Source organism: Hyperolius riggenbachi, chromosome 8, assembly GCF_040937935.1.
Source record: "Hyperolius riggenbachi isolate aHypRig1 chromosome 8, aHypRig1.pri, whole genome shotgun sequence".
Taxonomy (NCBI): domain Eukaryota; kingdom Metazoa; phylum Chordata; class Amphibia; order Anura; family Hyperoliidae; genus Hyperolius; species Hyperolius riggenbachi.
Window position 1 is genome coordinate 57,762,304 of NC_090653.1, and position 15,987 is coordinate 57,778,290.

Sequence of the window (15,987 nt, forward strand, 5' to 3'; positions counted from 1 at the left end):
CAGGGACAACCACCTAGAGCAGAGAGAGTGTGTGAGCACGAGCATCGAAAAGTGAAACATAAAAATAGAATCATAGGTGCTGTCTGAACCAGAAGTGAGGGATCTGCAGATCAACATAGAAATCAGACTGGGTCTCGACCTGGATTTAAGGCCCAATGGCCACTTTTATTGTAGATATCACAGTAAAAACACACAACGTTTCGACCTCAAGGGTCTTTCTCAAGTGCTTACAGACCATATGTGCAACACTTATATATACAAGTCATAAAACACACCCCTGTTAGGGGTGGGCACAATACTTAAAGAGACAAGCCACACAGAACACACTTCATAGGAAACATTTTAAATTGTATGCCTCATTCATGCCATTTGGCGCAAGGGTACCAAGATCAAAGATCCATTTACTTTCTCTACGCAGTAAAGAGATTTGCGGGTCCACACCCTCCTGAGGGAACACCTTTTCCAGTATACACCACCTCAGATCGCCCACCGCATGTCCACATTCATGAAAATGGCGACCTACGGGAGATTCAAACATATCTTTAGATTTTTCTCTTTCCCTCTTCTCCATATCTTTTTTATAATTCCTGATGTCACTCCTATGCTCGTTAATCCTCCTCCTCCCATCTCTGGACGTCTGCCCTACATATCCCATTCCGCAAGGGCACTTTAACAGGTAAATGACATTAGTCGTAATACATGAATAATTCCCTTTGATCTTCATCTTTGTCCCTTTTGTAGTATGAGTGACATAGTCACCCCGAATGATGGATGAACAATTCTGACAGCTCATACAAGGGAATGTGCCTTTACGGCGGGGAATAAATGAGGTGGCGGTCTTGCAGGGTTCCTTTAAGTCTGCTCTCACTAACTGATCTCTAATACTTTTTCCTTTCCTAAATACCATTCTAGGTGGGGAATGAAATATCTTAGACAGCAGCGGGTCCGTTTCCACCACTGACCAAGCTCCAAGCAGGCATTTTCTAATGTCTGCCGCATGGTTATCGTATGTCAAAATAAATTGTACCCCATCATGGGACTCCTTTCTACCTGCCCCTCTCCTTCTCAGGTCTCTCCTGTCTATTCTAGCTACCTGGGTTGCTGTTTCCTCAACTGTCTCCCTATGGTATCCTCGCTTCTCATAATCTGCCAACATTCTGATGGACTGTTTCTGATACTTTTCATCGCTGGATGTGATTCTCCGTGCTCTAATGAGCTGGCTCTTAGGGAGTCCTTTAATCAAAGATGGGGGATGGCAGCTACTTGCTAATAGCGCATTGTTCCTATCTGTCTCCTTGCGGAACAGGTCAGTCTCAAAAATGCCTCCCCTGATCTCAACATCCACATCCAAAAAAATGCAATTTGGTAGCGTTATATTCCAACGTGAATTTTAATGTATCATGGCAGAGGTTGAGGCTTTTAAAAAAATCAAGCAAAAGTTGCTCAGGCCCTGTCCAGCAAAAAAAGAGGTCATCAATGTACCTGCAGAAGCCCTTACTGTACTTAACAAAATACTCATTCTCTAGCATAAATTTGGCCTCAAACTCTGCCATGTATACATTAGCCAGACTTGGCGCATATGGGGCCCCCATAGGGACTCCTTGTACCTGTAGGAAAAAGTCGTGACCACACCTAAAGTAGTTAGATTTCAGACAGAATTCCAATAAAGTAACAGTAAACAGCATCAGATCAGTATTTACGTTTTCCTTTTCTGCAAAAGCATTTCTCACCGCTGCCACACCCTCAGTGTGAGGGATATTCGTATATAGACTTACTACGTCCAGACTGACCAAAAATGTCACATTATCTGCAGTCAATTGTTCCAAAAATGAGAGGAAGTGAGTAGTGTCTCTAAGGCATCTGGGATTAGACCAAACTTCAGGCTGCAATATCGAGTCTATATACACACCCAATGGCTCCAATAGTGAATGCACTGCAGACAGGAAACTAAAGTGGAAGGTGTGGCATTTTTTTTAGAAAATGCCTGCTTGGAGCTTGGTCAGTGGTGGAAACGGACCCGCTGCTGTCTAAGATATTTCATTCCCCACCTAGAATGGTATTTAGGAAAGGAAAAAGTATTAGAGATCAGTTAGTGAGAGCAGACTTAAAGGAACCCTGCAAGACCGCCACCTCATTTATTCCCCGCCGTAAAGGCACATTCCCTTGTATGAGCTGTCAGAATTGTTCATCCATCATTCGGGGTGACTATGTCACTCATACTACAAAAGGGACAAAGATGAAGATCAAAGGGAATTATTCATGTATTACGACTAATGTCATTTACCTGTTAAAGTGCCCTTGCGGAATGGGATATGTAGGGCAGACGTCCAGAGATGGGAGGAGGAGGATTAACGAGCATAGGAGTGACATCAGGAATTATAAAAAAGATATGGAGAAGAGGGAAAGAGAAAAATCTAAAGATATGTTTGAATCTCCCGTAGGTCGCCATTTTCATGAATGTGGACATGCGGTGGGCGATCTGAGGTGGTGTATACTGGAAAAGGTGTTCCCTCAGGAGGGTGTGGACCCGCAAATCTCTTTACTGCGTAGAGAAAGTAAATGGATCTTTGATCTTGGTACCCTTGCGCCAAATGGCATGAATGAGGCATACAATTTAAAATGTTTCCTATGAAGTGTGTTCTATGTGGCTTGTCACTTTAAGTATTGTGCCCGCCCCTAACAGGGGTGTGTTTTATGACTTGTATATATAGGTGTTGCACATATGGTCTGTAAGCACTTGAGAAAGACCCTTGAGGTCGAAACGTTGTGTGTTTTTACTGTGATATCTACAATAAAAGTGGCCATTGGGCCTTAAATCCAGGTCGAGACCCAGTCTGATTTCTATGTTGGACTGTTGCTACACCTTTGGTGGATACGGGTGGTGACTGGTCGACTCCCTGGTGAATACTGATTTGGGTTGCAGCTGCAAGGTACTTTGTATTGCTTTGGACTGTTGTATCCACTGCCTTGAACTCCCCTGACACACGTCCTGTTGCCGACCATGTCACAAGAGGAAAACGTGACATTGGAGTCGGTATCTCAAATTGAGTATCACAGTTTCTCGGATGATGAAAGACAAGCCATATTGGAACTTGGAGGTTCGGTGAGATACACCTTTATTTCTGAGGACTCCAATCCAGTTAATGCACTAAAAAAACAGATTGATGAGCTGGCAAGGAAGGAGTTGAATCTTTCAATGCATATATCCACGCTCGTGGAATACATCAGAGTGGATCGTATCCCCAGAGGTTTGAGAATTACCATCACTCCTATCTTTTGCAAAGATGATCCTGGATTCATGAAAAAATGGTATGGGATTTTGAATCAATGTTCTAAAGATTTGATGTATCTTACCATACAATACTTACATCCTAAAGTTGATGAATTGAGGAAAGATATCGAGCGTCTGAATGCAGAACTTTTGACAAAGGCGGATTTGACACTCATTGATACTTTTAAAAGTGAATTGGAGGCGTCATTAAAGGAGCTTAAAGATTATATTACACAAATTAAAACGCAGAAGTTCCAGCGTGACGCGAAAGATTATACCTCTAATCAAGTGTATACGTGGTCCACCGTTAGGAGAGCCCAGAGGAGGCAACGCCGCGAGGAGAGAGGTGGCGCTGGTGAGCCACGTAGAGGACAGGGCAGCTCAGAGTCTGCCGTTGAGCAGAGACCCGGCAGCGGCGGTTTTTTTCCAGTGCAGGCCTCTGTAGTGGGAGGAGGAGGCGGAGGCACAGGAAGAGGCGCATTACCGCCGAAGCGGGGTGGGAGAGGATTGAGGTACCCACAGAAGCAGCGCTACAGGCGGAACAACCCGGCGGCACCGCCCGGAGTAGTGGGACCCGTGACCAGGAGTCAAACTCAGCAGCCCTAGCCTCGACTGAGGACGTAAGTACCATTGTGGAGAGAAAAAGAAATATCCAGGAGCTACTCGCCATGATTTACTTCAGTAAAAATTCAACTTTTAATGCAATTCTTCCAATAAAACTTGTTCCAAAGGTAAAAGGCAAAAAACAGCAATACTTATCAGACCGGAGGTAGTACAATTGGTGCGGAGGCAGGTCGACGATCGTTTCGCCCCTCTATGAGGGCTTTCTCGAGACCATTTTTGCCCCAATAGTGAATTTGAGGAGGTTGAATTTGAAATAGAATTGTTCAAAAATGTTAGAAAGATAGCTTGTCATCGCTATTTTGAATCACAAAAGAAGTTGGGTTTTTATAAGGAACCGCCTCCCCCTACCAGGGTACCAATTCCGTTGATTTTGAGTGCTGAATTTTCGGACACAGAGCAAACCTGGATTAGAGATATTTGTGAGGATCACGATGAGAATAACACAGTCTTTTCTAGCAAAGGATTAGAGGTTCCCTCACATATTGGGCCTGCATCAAAATTTAATCCACAAATCACCCCAGGGTCTGCCCTAGAGGTTTTTTATAACAAAGTGAGGCAAGAAGTTAGAGCCCTTATCTATCCTAAATCAACACAAAATCTTACAGTGGGGGAAAAGAAATCCCTCAAATGGTTGCAAAATCAAAAAGATGTTTTGGTGAAACCATCCGACAAGGGTGGAAACATCGTATTATGGCCGAGATTAATGTATGAGGAGGAATGCCTTAAACAATTGGAGGATGGGATTACTTATAGGAAACTGCGGATGGACCCGACAGAAGGACATATGAGGAAATTAAGAGGTTTACTCAAAGGAGCAGTGGAGGCGGGCATAATGAGCAGAACATCCGCAAATAAATTGATCCCGGCAAACCCAAGGAAACCCGTATGGTATTGCATCCCAAAAGTACATAAGAATATGGAATGCCCCCTGGGCGCCCTATTTGCTCGGCAATAGGGTCAGTGTTTGAATGCTTATCCCAGTTCCTGGACTTTAAACTAAGACCCTTGGTTGAGGCATTACCCTCTTTTCTGTTGGATTCCACAGATGTCCTGAACAGGCTTCGGGGGTTTGAATGGAGGGAGGGATATGCACTAGTTAGCATTGATGTCACCTCCCTCTACAGTAGAATAAGACACAATGACGGACTGGCAGCAGTCAAGTCATTTTTACCACTTCTGCAGGAGAGTCCCGAGGAAAACTCGTTTTTGTTGTCTGGCCTGGAGGCGGTCCTGACCGGCAACTCCTTCCTCTTCGACGGGCGGTGGTACCATCAGGAGGTTGGCACTGCGATGGGGACCCCAGTGGCCCCCACATTTGCCAACCTCTTCATGGGGCACTGGGAACTTGAGCAGGTATTTTCCGGGAGGGGTGGGGGTGCCGCTCGGGTCCGCCTCTGGGCCAGATACATTGATGACATCCTTGTGGTCTGGGCGGGGAATAAAGTTGAGTTCCAGGAATGGATGGAAACACTGAATGACAATGACATCAATTTACACCTCACCTCGAATTGGGGAGGATTGGAATTGGACTTCCTTGATCTAAAACTGAGTATAATAGAGAATGAGGTCATTACAACCACATACAGAAAGGCCACAGCATCTAACATGGTATTGCACGGTGAGAGCTTCCACCCAAGTCGATTAAAGGAAAGCTTGCCATATAGCCAGATGGTGCGTATGAAACGTAACAATACGATTCCAGAAAAGGGCAGACAACAAATGTTGGAAGTAAAAAAGAGATTTAAGGCCCGTGGATACAAGGAAGATGTATTGAACTCGGCATTGGTGAGAGCTGAGGGATTGGATAGAAAAACTCTCTTAAAGAAAAAGGAGAAAACCAGAAAAAATTGTTTCTTTATGCACTTTTCCCACTCTCCTCTGGGTGATCATATTGCAGGAGCAATCAAGAGGAATTGGGGCCTATTGAGGTCTGACCCCCTATTGAAGAAGAAGTGCTCTCAACCCCCGTGTATTTCATTTAAAAGATGCAAAAATTTAAAAGATTACCTAGTGAAGAGCGAGTATAGAACAGAGCAGACTAGGACTTGGCTCAATCGATCTAGAGTTTTGGGAAATTTTATGTGCAATAGATGTATGTATTGTAGTTATCTAAAGCAGGGAAAGTGGTTCTCCTTTTTGAATAGCACTTATAAAACCCAGAAATTTTTCAACTGCCGTACAGAAATGGTAGTTTATGCAGTAGTCTGCCCTTGCAACTTAATGTACATAGGTAAAACTACCAGATCCATGGGGGAAAGATTCTCAGAGCACTTTAAGTCCATAGAAAGTGGCAAGGGAGCCAAGAGACTTATTGAGCACGTTAGAAACCAACATGGGGGCAACCCCGAGTGTCTACAATTCTTTGGGATAGACAAGGTGGTACAGAGTAGGAGAGGCGGGTTTAATGGTGATGAGAAACTGGTACAGCTAGAGAGTAGATGGATAATTAGACTGGGGACAGAGGGCCCATCAGGGTTCAATGATCGGATTGATATGGGGATGTTTTTGTGATTGATGATTTTTAAACACTATGATCGTAAGGCATATGGGGATGTTTGGATGTCACCCAATGGGCTGTCGTGAGTGTTATAGATAATCCCTTCCTTCTCCTTTTTCCTTGATGTAATGGAGACCGATGATGTGGATCTTAGACTTGTGGTTGGGTTGTCTTTGTTCTCAGTCACTCAATTTTGAGATCAGAGGTCTATTTGTATGCAGTATGTTCATTAAGGTGTATGTACATAGTGTGTTCTTTTCATTAGACCAATGATAATAGAGGATATATGGCAGGAGGTTTCCTCTGTATCTGTCCTCATTGAGGTCTCGTTAATTGATGTTTTGCATAGTCCATATTTAAGAAATACTTTAATGACTGTTACATTGTTTTTAATAGTTTCTATGATGTGTGTGTGCCTTTTGGTGTGCCCCACTCTTATAGTACTGGGGGCTATGAGCCCCGGTCAGATCGCAGGCTGTTGGTATATAGTCATGAGTGCATTTTTGGGCCACTGAGATGTAGGCCCCACACTGCATGGACTATACCATCACACAATGTCAATGTAGTTAGTTTAGCGGCCACTAGGTGGCTATAACGAGCCTCCAGGCCAGCTTTGTGGATCCGTAGTGTTGCGGATTCTAAGATTTACGTAATGTGGATGTAGTTTGTAGAAGGTCCACAAGATGGCAGCAACCCGTCCCAGCCCCCTATGCGTCTACGCGTCTGATTGACGCGTACGGGATGACGTCATCTTACGGCCCCAATGGACGAGCGGTCCCAGCTCCCTATGCGTCCACGCGTCTGATTGACGCGTACGGGATGACGTCATCTTACGGCCCCAATAGACGAGCGGTACGGGACAGATGACGCAAAGGGATGCGCCCCGCCTTGGTATGCGCCTGCGTGAGTCTAGCGCACGGCGTGCTCCGTTGATAGGAAGCTTCTGAGTGGCTGATTGGAGGTTGTACGGACACCACTCATGCCATACAGGTGTGCCAGGGAGGTGAGTTGCTGCCATTGGCCTGCGATGGATGGGGAGGGAGTGGCCACCCGGTATATAGGAGTGGGGATTCACTGAGGGGGCAGATGGTCTCGAGAAAGCCCTCATAGAGGGGCGAAACGATCGTCGACCTGCCTCCGCACCAATTGTACTACCTCCGGTCTGATAAGTATTGCTGTTTTTTGCCTTTTACCTTTGGAACAAGTTTTATTGGAAGAATTGCATTAAAAGTTGAATTTTTACTGAAGTAAATCATAGCGAGTAGCTCCTGGATATTTCTTTTTCTCTCCACAATGTTATAGACAGAGGCTGTTTTTCATCCGGACGTTGCACCGCTGTTTTATTTGCAAATAAGTTTTAAGGCATTGGTGTGCACTCGCTCTTATATCTATTTGCCTGCATGAGGACGTAAGTACTATGGGGGCATCTTCGAGTGTAAATGTTGTGATTCAGCCCAGTGATCTATTGATTAACATTAGTGGATATAATTTTACGGCTGCAGAAGCGTCTATCTTGAATAAGGGACTGAGTTTTGTGCCCTCCTTTTGCCAACCTTTGTTTGATCTGAAAGTGGATATATACAAGTTGGTTAGGAAACTAAAGTGGAAGGTGTGGCATTTTTTGAAGAAACCCTCAAATAGTCTAGTAGTAAATGCACGTGATGGGACATGTGAGGATGTTCCGGACAGGCTTAAAATTGGAAGTAAGTCCGAGGCACCTTTGAATTGCCCGGCCTTGGATGTATTCGAGACTGTACTGTTGAATAAACTAGAGAAGATATGGACTAAGGATAAATATCGCAATATGCATAATGTCCCCCTGGTTGAAAGACAGGCGTTGCAGAACCTGCGGAACAACCAGGAGGTTATCTTTAAAAAAGCGGATAAGGGGGGTGCGTTAGTGGCTCAATCAAGAGTTGATTACCTGTCAGAATTGGAAAGACAAGTAAATGATGCCACGACATATAAAAGATTGCACAGTGACCCTTCATTAAATATTAAGGATGAGATTGAGGCTTTGTTGTCTCAATCTTATGGTAATGGCCTGATTTCCAGTGAACTGGCTAATGCATTGAAGAAGGATACATATAGAGTGCCGGTGCTATATACACTCCCTAAGGTCCACAAAAATGTATTGCATCCGCCTGGCAGACCAATTTTGTCTGCAGTGAATTCACTATTGGAGCCATTGGGTGAGTATATAGACTCGATATTGCAGCCTGAAGTTTGGTCTAATCCCAGATGCCTTAGAGACACTACTCACTTCCTCTCATTTTTGGAACAATTGACTGCAGATAATGTGACATTTTTGGTCAGTCTGGACGTAGTAAGTCTATATACGAATATCCCTCACACTGAGGGTGTGGCAGCGGTGAGAAATGCTTTTGCAGAAAAGGAAAACGTAAATACTGATCTGATGCTGTTTACTGTTACTTTATTGGAATTCTGTCTGAAATCTAACTACTTTAGGTGTGGTCACGACTTTTTCCTACAGGTACAAGGAGTCCCTATGGGGGCCCCATATGCGCCAAGTCTGGCTAATGTATACATGGCAGAGTTTGAGGCCAAATTTATGCTAGAGAATGAGTATTTTGTTAAAGGGAACCAGAGATGAACGTTTCCCACAAAATAAACATATCAGTTGATAGCTTGTAAAGAATAAATGCTCTACCTGATAATTTTGCCGCTCTGGTGTGCCTTTTTTAGAGTTTTTTATCCATTATTGCTCCAGGAAAAATCAAATATGGCAGTTGTTCTGGATGTGCTGTCTAGGCTATATGAGACTAGGCTGCTATCTAGGCTAAATGCAGCCTTTCATCTATGTGCTTTCATTTTGGTATGATGTACAGCTGCCTGTAGGAAGTCTCTCTCATAGGAATGAAACTGCCGTTATTATCAGTATCTAGTGCACACAGATCACACAGGGATCATATTACAGCCACAGAGCTTCTCTCTCAGGAGAAGCAGCCTCTCCCATATCATCACAGCTCTCAGTATGCAAAGCAGGAAATCTAAGCCAGGAGAGGGGAAGGCTTGGGCTTGAAAAGACATCACAGAAGAGTGACTCAGCTATAATAATTCCAGGTCAAACCTCGACTGAATAGTCGGTGGATTCTTATCACAGTTGCTAATAGACTAATTAAGCAGATAACAATGAAACTAAAAGCAGGGTATGTGTTTACTGTCATGTTCCCACTGATAAATGTAATAAAATACATGAGGGTGCTTCGTCTCTGGTTCTCTTTAAGTACAGTAAGGGCTTCTGCAGGTACATTGATGACCTCTTTTTTTGCTGGACAGGGCCTGAGCAACTTTTGCTTGATTTTTTTAAAAGCCTCAACCTCTGCCATGATACATTAAAATTCACGTTGGAATATAACGCTACCAAATTGCATTTTTTGGATGTGGATGTTGAGATCAGGGGAGGCATTTTTGAGACTGACCTGTTCCGCAAGGAGACAGATAGGAACAATGCGCTATTAGCAAGTAGCTGCCATCCCCCATCTTTGATTAAAGGACTCCCTAAGAGCCAGCTCATTAGAGCACGGAGAATCACATCCAGCGATGAAAAGTATCAGAAACAGTCCATCAGAATGTTGGCAGATTATGAGAAGCGAGGATACCATAGGGAGACAGTTGAGGAAACAGCAACCCAGGTAGCTAGAATGGACAGCAGAGACCTGAGAAGGAGAGGGGCAGGTAGAAAGGAGTCCCATGATGGGGTACAATTTATTTTGACATACGATAACCATGCGGCAGACATTAGAAAATGCCTGCTTGGAGCTTGGTCAGTGGTGGAAACGGACCCGCTGCTGTCTAAGATATTTCATTCCCCACCTAGAATGGTATTTAGGAAAGGAAAAAGTATTAGAGATCAGTTAGTGAGAGCAGACTTAAAGGAACCCTGCAAGACCGCCACCTCATTTATTCCCCGCCGTAAAGGCACATTCCCTTGTATGAGCTGTCAGAATTGTTCATCCATCATTCGGGGTGACTATGTCACTCATACTACAAAAGGGACAAAGATGAAGATCAAAGGGAATTATTCATGTATTACGACTAATGTCATTTACCTGTTAAAGTGCCCTTGCGGAATGGGATATGTAGGGCAGACGTCCAGAGATGGGAGGAGGAGGATTAACGAGCATAGGAGTGACATCAGGAATTATAAAAAAGATATGGAGAAGAGGGAAAGAGAAAAATCTAAAGATATGTTTGAATCTCCCGTAGGTCGCCATTTTCATGAATGTGGACATGCGGTGGGCGATCTGAGGTGGTGTATACTGGAAAAAGGTGTTCCCTCAGGAGGGTGTGGACCCGCAAATCTCTTTACTGCGTAGAGAAAGTAAATGGATCTTTGATCTTGGTACCCTTGCGCCAAATGGCATGAATGAGGCATACAATTTAAAATGTTTCCTATGAAGTGTGTTCTATGTGGCTTGTCTCTTTAAGTATTGTGCCCGCCCCTAACAGGGGTGTGTTTTATGACTTGTATATATAGGTGTTGCACATATGGTCTGTAAGCACTTGAGAAAGACCCTTGAGGTCGAAACGTTGTGTGTTTTTACTGTGATATCTACAATAAAAGTGGCCATTGGGCCTTAAATCCAGGTCGAGACCCAGTCTGATTTCTATGTTGGACTGTTGCTACACCTTTGGTGGATACGGGTGGTGACTGGTCGACTCCCTGGTGAATACTGATTTGGGTTGCAGCTGCAAGGTACTTTGTATTGCTTTGGATCTGCAGATCAAGCCTTTTCAGAGGGGCTGTTAGAATATAAGTATGATATGCTTGTATTCGGAGGCCTCAGTCACTTTACATAACTGGTTTTAGGTGTCCCCAGTAAAGATAGCGAGGTATAGGTGCTGCCAGTAAAGATAGCTAAGTATAGGTGCTCCCAGTAAAGATAGCTAGGTATAGGTGCTCCCAGTAAAGATAGCTAGGTATAGGTGCTCCCGGTAAAGATAGCGAGGTATAGGTGCTCCCAGTAAAGAAAGCGAGGGATAGAAGCTCCCAGTAAAGAAAGCGAGGTATAGGTGCTGAAATCAAAAAGTGATAGATTGCCGGCACTACAGAGTCTCTAGCCGTGTTACTGGGAGAAAGGATGGACGGATGTTCTATAAGCCACCTTGATATTATAACAGATACTGCGTGCTCATGACTAAAATAGCGAAACATACACATTGGATCAGCATCAGAAGAGAAAAACAGTTGAATCAGGCACTGCAGTAATAACTGATTTAATGGTGTTTCTGATTGTGGATAAAATCACCATTGCTGTATCAAAAATTGTGACATTCAAAAAGGTAGGTACAAAACATCATCACCTGTAGAAAAATCGTCATGTGCAAACATCTTGTGCATTCAAACAGTTGCAAGAGGAGGATGTCCTACCATATCAAAGGTGGCGGTGGTGGGTGCAGGGCAAAAACGGTAGCCTAACGGCCGTTTCGCACGGTGGTGCTTCTTCCGAGGCTGATCAGCTAAGTCCCATAGGCTTTAATGGGCACTTCGCGCAGAGCGCCCTGCGCTCTGTGCAGTGCGCGCGTAAAGTTTTACACGCATAAAGTTTTGTGCGCGTAAAGTTTTGCGCGCAAAAAGCTTGTTTAGACGTGCTAAGGGGGTTTTCACAGACGTGCTAACAGTTAGCACCGCTTTGTGAATCAAGCCCATTATCTACTAGGAGAAAACATACGAGAAAAGGCGAATTGAATAAGGGCCAATATATGAAACTAAGTTAAAAAAGATGTATTCTTCTGCATGTTTCTTGGTATCTTGCTCAGGGTAATCATCCATAAGGAATAAACCTCTCTCATTTGAACAAACCTCTCTCTTTGCTTTAGATCTCACTCTCCAGAATGTCTCCAAAATCCTTATTTCTATTGATTTTTGGGATTGTCTTGAGCCTCTGCCATCCATCCTCATGTCAGGACTGGGACATGTTTCAGAAGAAACACTTTGGAGATGATGCAAGGGCTATCTGCAGTAAAAAGTTCACTTGTAACAAGATCATGAAGATGAGGGAAAACCTGTACCACTGCAAACAAAACAACACCTTTCTCTGTCAGCCGGGTCCCAAAACCGTACAGTCACTCTGCACTCGTTATGAGAAAACAACAGATATAACAAGTCGTGATGAGTATGTGTACTATGATTGCATTCGAGAAAAGAAAGGAGCATGTAACTGTAAGCCTAAAAGATCACGCAATGTAATTTGTATAACATGTAAAAATAAGAAGCCTGTACATTTTGTCAGGACAGGAAAATGTCCACAGAAACCTTACCAATTCGCTAGTAGTCCATATCAGGATAAAGCCCAGCCTTAACCACTTGAGGACCACAGTGGTAAACCCCCCTAAAGACCAGGCCAATTTTAACTAAAATGGCCACTGCAGCTTTAAGGCAAAGCTGCAGGGCCGCACGACACAGCACACAAGTGATCCCCCCCCCCCTTCTTTTCCCCCCACCAACAGAGCTCTCTGTTGGTGGCGTCTGATCGCCCCCCAGGTGTTTTTTTTTTTTTTTAATATAAATATTTATTTGTGTGTTTTTTAAACAAAATGTACATTTTTTTTTCTTATTCCCCTCCCTCCTTGCAGCCAGCCAATCACGCGATCAGCTGTCATAGGCTTCAGCCTATGAGAGCCGATCGCTCTCTTGTCCTCCAGGGGGACAGCCGTGTCACACAGCTGTCCCCAGTACAGCGCTGTACTATGTGTGAAGACAGCGGCTTCGCTGTCTAACAGTCTCCCGAGCGGCGATCGCCCCTCGGAGACAGAAGTGGGGGCGGAGCCCCGCCCACTGAGCAGGAGATGCGCGCACAGCCTGCGCGAAATCTCCTGCAAAACAGGGGGCCAGGACTTAGGCGATCCTGGGGCTGCCACTGTGGCCACGCCCATTGGCGTAAGCCGGTCGGCAGGTAGTTAGAGTGACACTGAAGTGAAAAAAACGTATGATAGAATGAATTGTATGCGTAGTACATATAATTAATAGAACATTAGTAGCAAAGTAAAGAGTCTCATATTTTTAATTTCAGTTATATGGCTGTTTTTCTATAACATTGCATCATTTTCTAATATTTGCAGTTTACAAATTACACTCTGTATTTTACATGATGAAGCAGAGCGGCGCTAATGACCCTTTGAACTTCCTGGCAGAAAAACCTTAAAAGTACAAGAAACAGTGAGAGAGAGGTTGAGATAAGTGCTTCAGAAAATAGCATTGCTCTCTGACTAAATTAGTCAGAGAGCTCAGAGAAGCTCTTTTGCATAGATAACAAATGAAGTTCCTTAACTCTTTCTGTACTGGAAACAGTAAGAGACTCATGTCTGTGCTACTAATGTTCTATTGCTTATGTGTACTACACAAGCAAATCATTATTTCATCAGTTTATTTTCACTTCAGATTCTATTTAAAATCGAAACAGGTGTGTCAAATTCAATCACATAAGGGGCCAAATTCTAAAACATAGTTTAAGTCATGGGCCACATTGTTTATTGAGATTTAGGCTGCTTACACACTAAGACGTTACAGGCGCACGTTAGTGCAGCCTGTAACGCTCCCCCAACGCACAGCAAAGTAACACAAGTGGGCTGTTCACACTGCCCACGTTGCGTTACATGTAACGCTGCACGTTCTTCAGAAGGTGCAGCATACTACAGCGTTACAGCGGCTTAAGCCGCGTTAGACTGTCTGCACATGCTCAGTAATGTTGGGGAGGAGCGGAGAGCGGCCAGGCACATGGCTAAATAATATTCACTGCACGTTGTAACGTGCAGTGTTTACTTCCTGGAGCGGCCGCTCTGTGCGGGGATTGGCCGGCGGGACCACGTGATGCCGCATGCGTCCAAGAGTACGCATCACGGCATCACGGACGCCAGAGTGAGCTGCACAATGCGGCTCACTCTGACGTCCACATCGAAGAGCACCAGGCCTTGCGTTAGGTGCACGTTATGCGACCTTAACGTAGCACCTAACGCAACGTCTTGGTGTGCAAGTAGCCTAAGCCTTGATTAAATAGCCTCAAACTAAATGGCATAACTATAGCTTCTGCAGAGTAGCGCAGTGGAGCTGTATAATATTTGCCTGCATCAGCACTGTGTCAGGTGACCTCTCTTCTTTCTGACAGCCACACACTCTATGCTGCATTACCTCTGGCTCTAAATGCATGTCACGTGATCGGAAGCTGGAGGTGTGCAAGCACAGAGCATGTGACCAGAAGAGATGTGACACATCGCTGGAGCAGGGAAATAGGTAAATATTACACTGTTCTGCTGCGCTGCTCTGTAATGTGGGGAGATTGTGTCAGGTGGGGAAGATGTAGATGTCGGGCAAAGAGAGCCGCTTCTGGCCTGTGGGTCTTGAGTTTGACACCTGAATCACTGCTTTTGCCTGTACTTAAATATCTGATTTCCACAGCAGATGGCGATAAAATCTCCATGTTTCAATGTTTAGCTCAGCTTCACAATGCTATATGGAATACAGTAGAATGTAGTTATAATAAACTTTGATATAGTAAACCACTGAATATAGTAAACTCAGTCGTCAGGTCCCAGCAACTGTATGACTAATTCTGATATAGTAAACTTCTATTCCTGGTCCCCGGAGTTTACTATAAAGGGATTCTACTGTAGATCCAAAATATGTTATGCTGCTTCTCTTTTATCCTTACATCTATGGCATGCTAAAAACTTACAATAAAAAGTTATGCAAAGATTTGCAAAGCATATAAATACAGGGCGTCCGTCCTCTTTTACTGTGTCAAAGGTGCTGTCTATATTATAATATGTTGTTGAGTGGGGTACAGGCAGAAGTGTGGATGGTGTTCACTGTATACCTTGTTCAGGCCCTAAGGCTTCCTTCAATGCAAAAATGTAAGGCATTCACCTTGCTTGATCTATACTGCTGCAAGTTAATGCCTTAACCCCTTGCTGACCACTTCACGCTGATTGGCGTGAACACGGCGGCAGCCCCAGGACCACTCCACGCCAAATCGGGGGCGGGGTTTTGCAGGAGATCGCACTAGCCGATGCGCGTGCATCTGGGCTTGAATGACGGAGCTCCGCCCCATCATCAGTCTCCCAGTGGCGATCCCCACTAGGAGATGGTTAGATGGCAAAACCGCCGTCTATTTACACTGTACAGCGATGTGATCTAAGGCAGCGCTGTACTGGGGACAGCCGTGTGATACGTCTGTCCCCTGTGAGGCATTAAAGTGATCCGCAGTCATAGGCTGATGCCTTTGACAGCCAATCGCGCCGATTGGCTGGCGGGGGGATCGAGAGATTTTAAAAAAATGTAAAATTGATTTAAAAAAATAAAGAAAAATAAATAAATAAACATCCCTGCAGGGATCAGAGCCCACTAACAAAAAGCTCTGTTGGTGGGCAGAAAAGGGGGTGGGGGGATCACTTGTGTACTAGGCGGCCCTGCAGCAAGGCCTTAAAGCTGCAGTGGGCTAATTAGTATAAATATGGCCTGGTCACTAGTGGGGTTTAAGCCCGTGGTCCTTAAAGAGAGTCTGAAGCCATATGGGGCATGTTTGCCCCTGCTAAAATGCTGCCATCCCGCGGCATAACGAGGGGTCTTGGATCC

General features: G+C 44.5%; 1 protein-coding gene across 4 annotated transcripts in view; it reads left to right on the forward strand.

Annotated features, from left to right (window-relative positions):
• LOC137528833 (protein P-30-like) overlaps window positions 1–15,987 on the forward strand; it is a 99,020-nt gene that overhangs the window by 24,992 nt on the left and 58,041 nt on the right. For 3 of the 4 annotated variants that reach the window (XR_011023477.1, XR_011023479.1, XM_068250456.1), the window contains one exon: window positions 12,237–12,579. Coding sequence is in view for 1 of the 4 variants with exons in the window: in XM_068250456.1 (XP_068106557.1) it covers window positions 12,237–12,579 (343 nt within the window). In the remaining 3 variants the exon portion in view is untranslated. The remainder of the gene's footprint in view (window positions 1–12,236; window positions 12,580–15,987) is intronic. The other variant, XR_011023478.1, reaches the window with a different exon arrangement.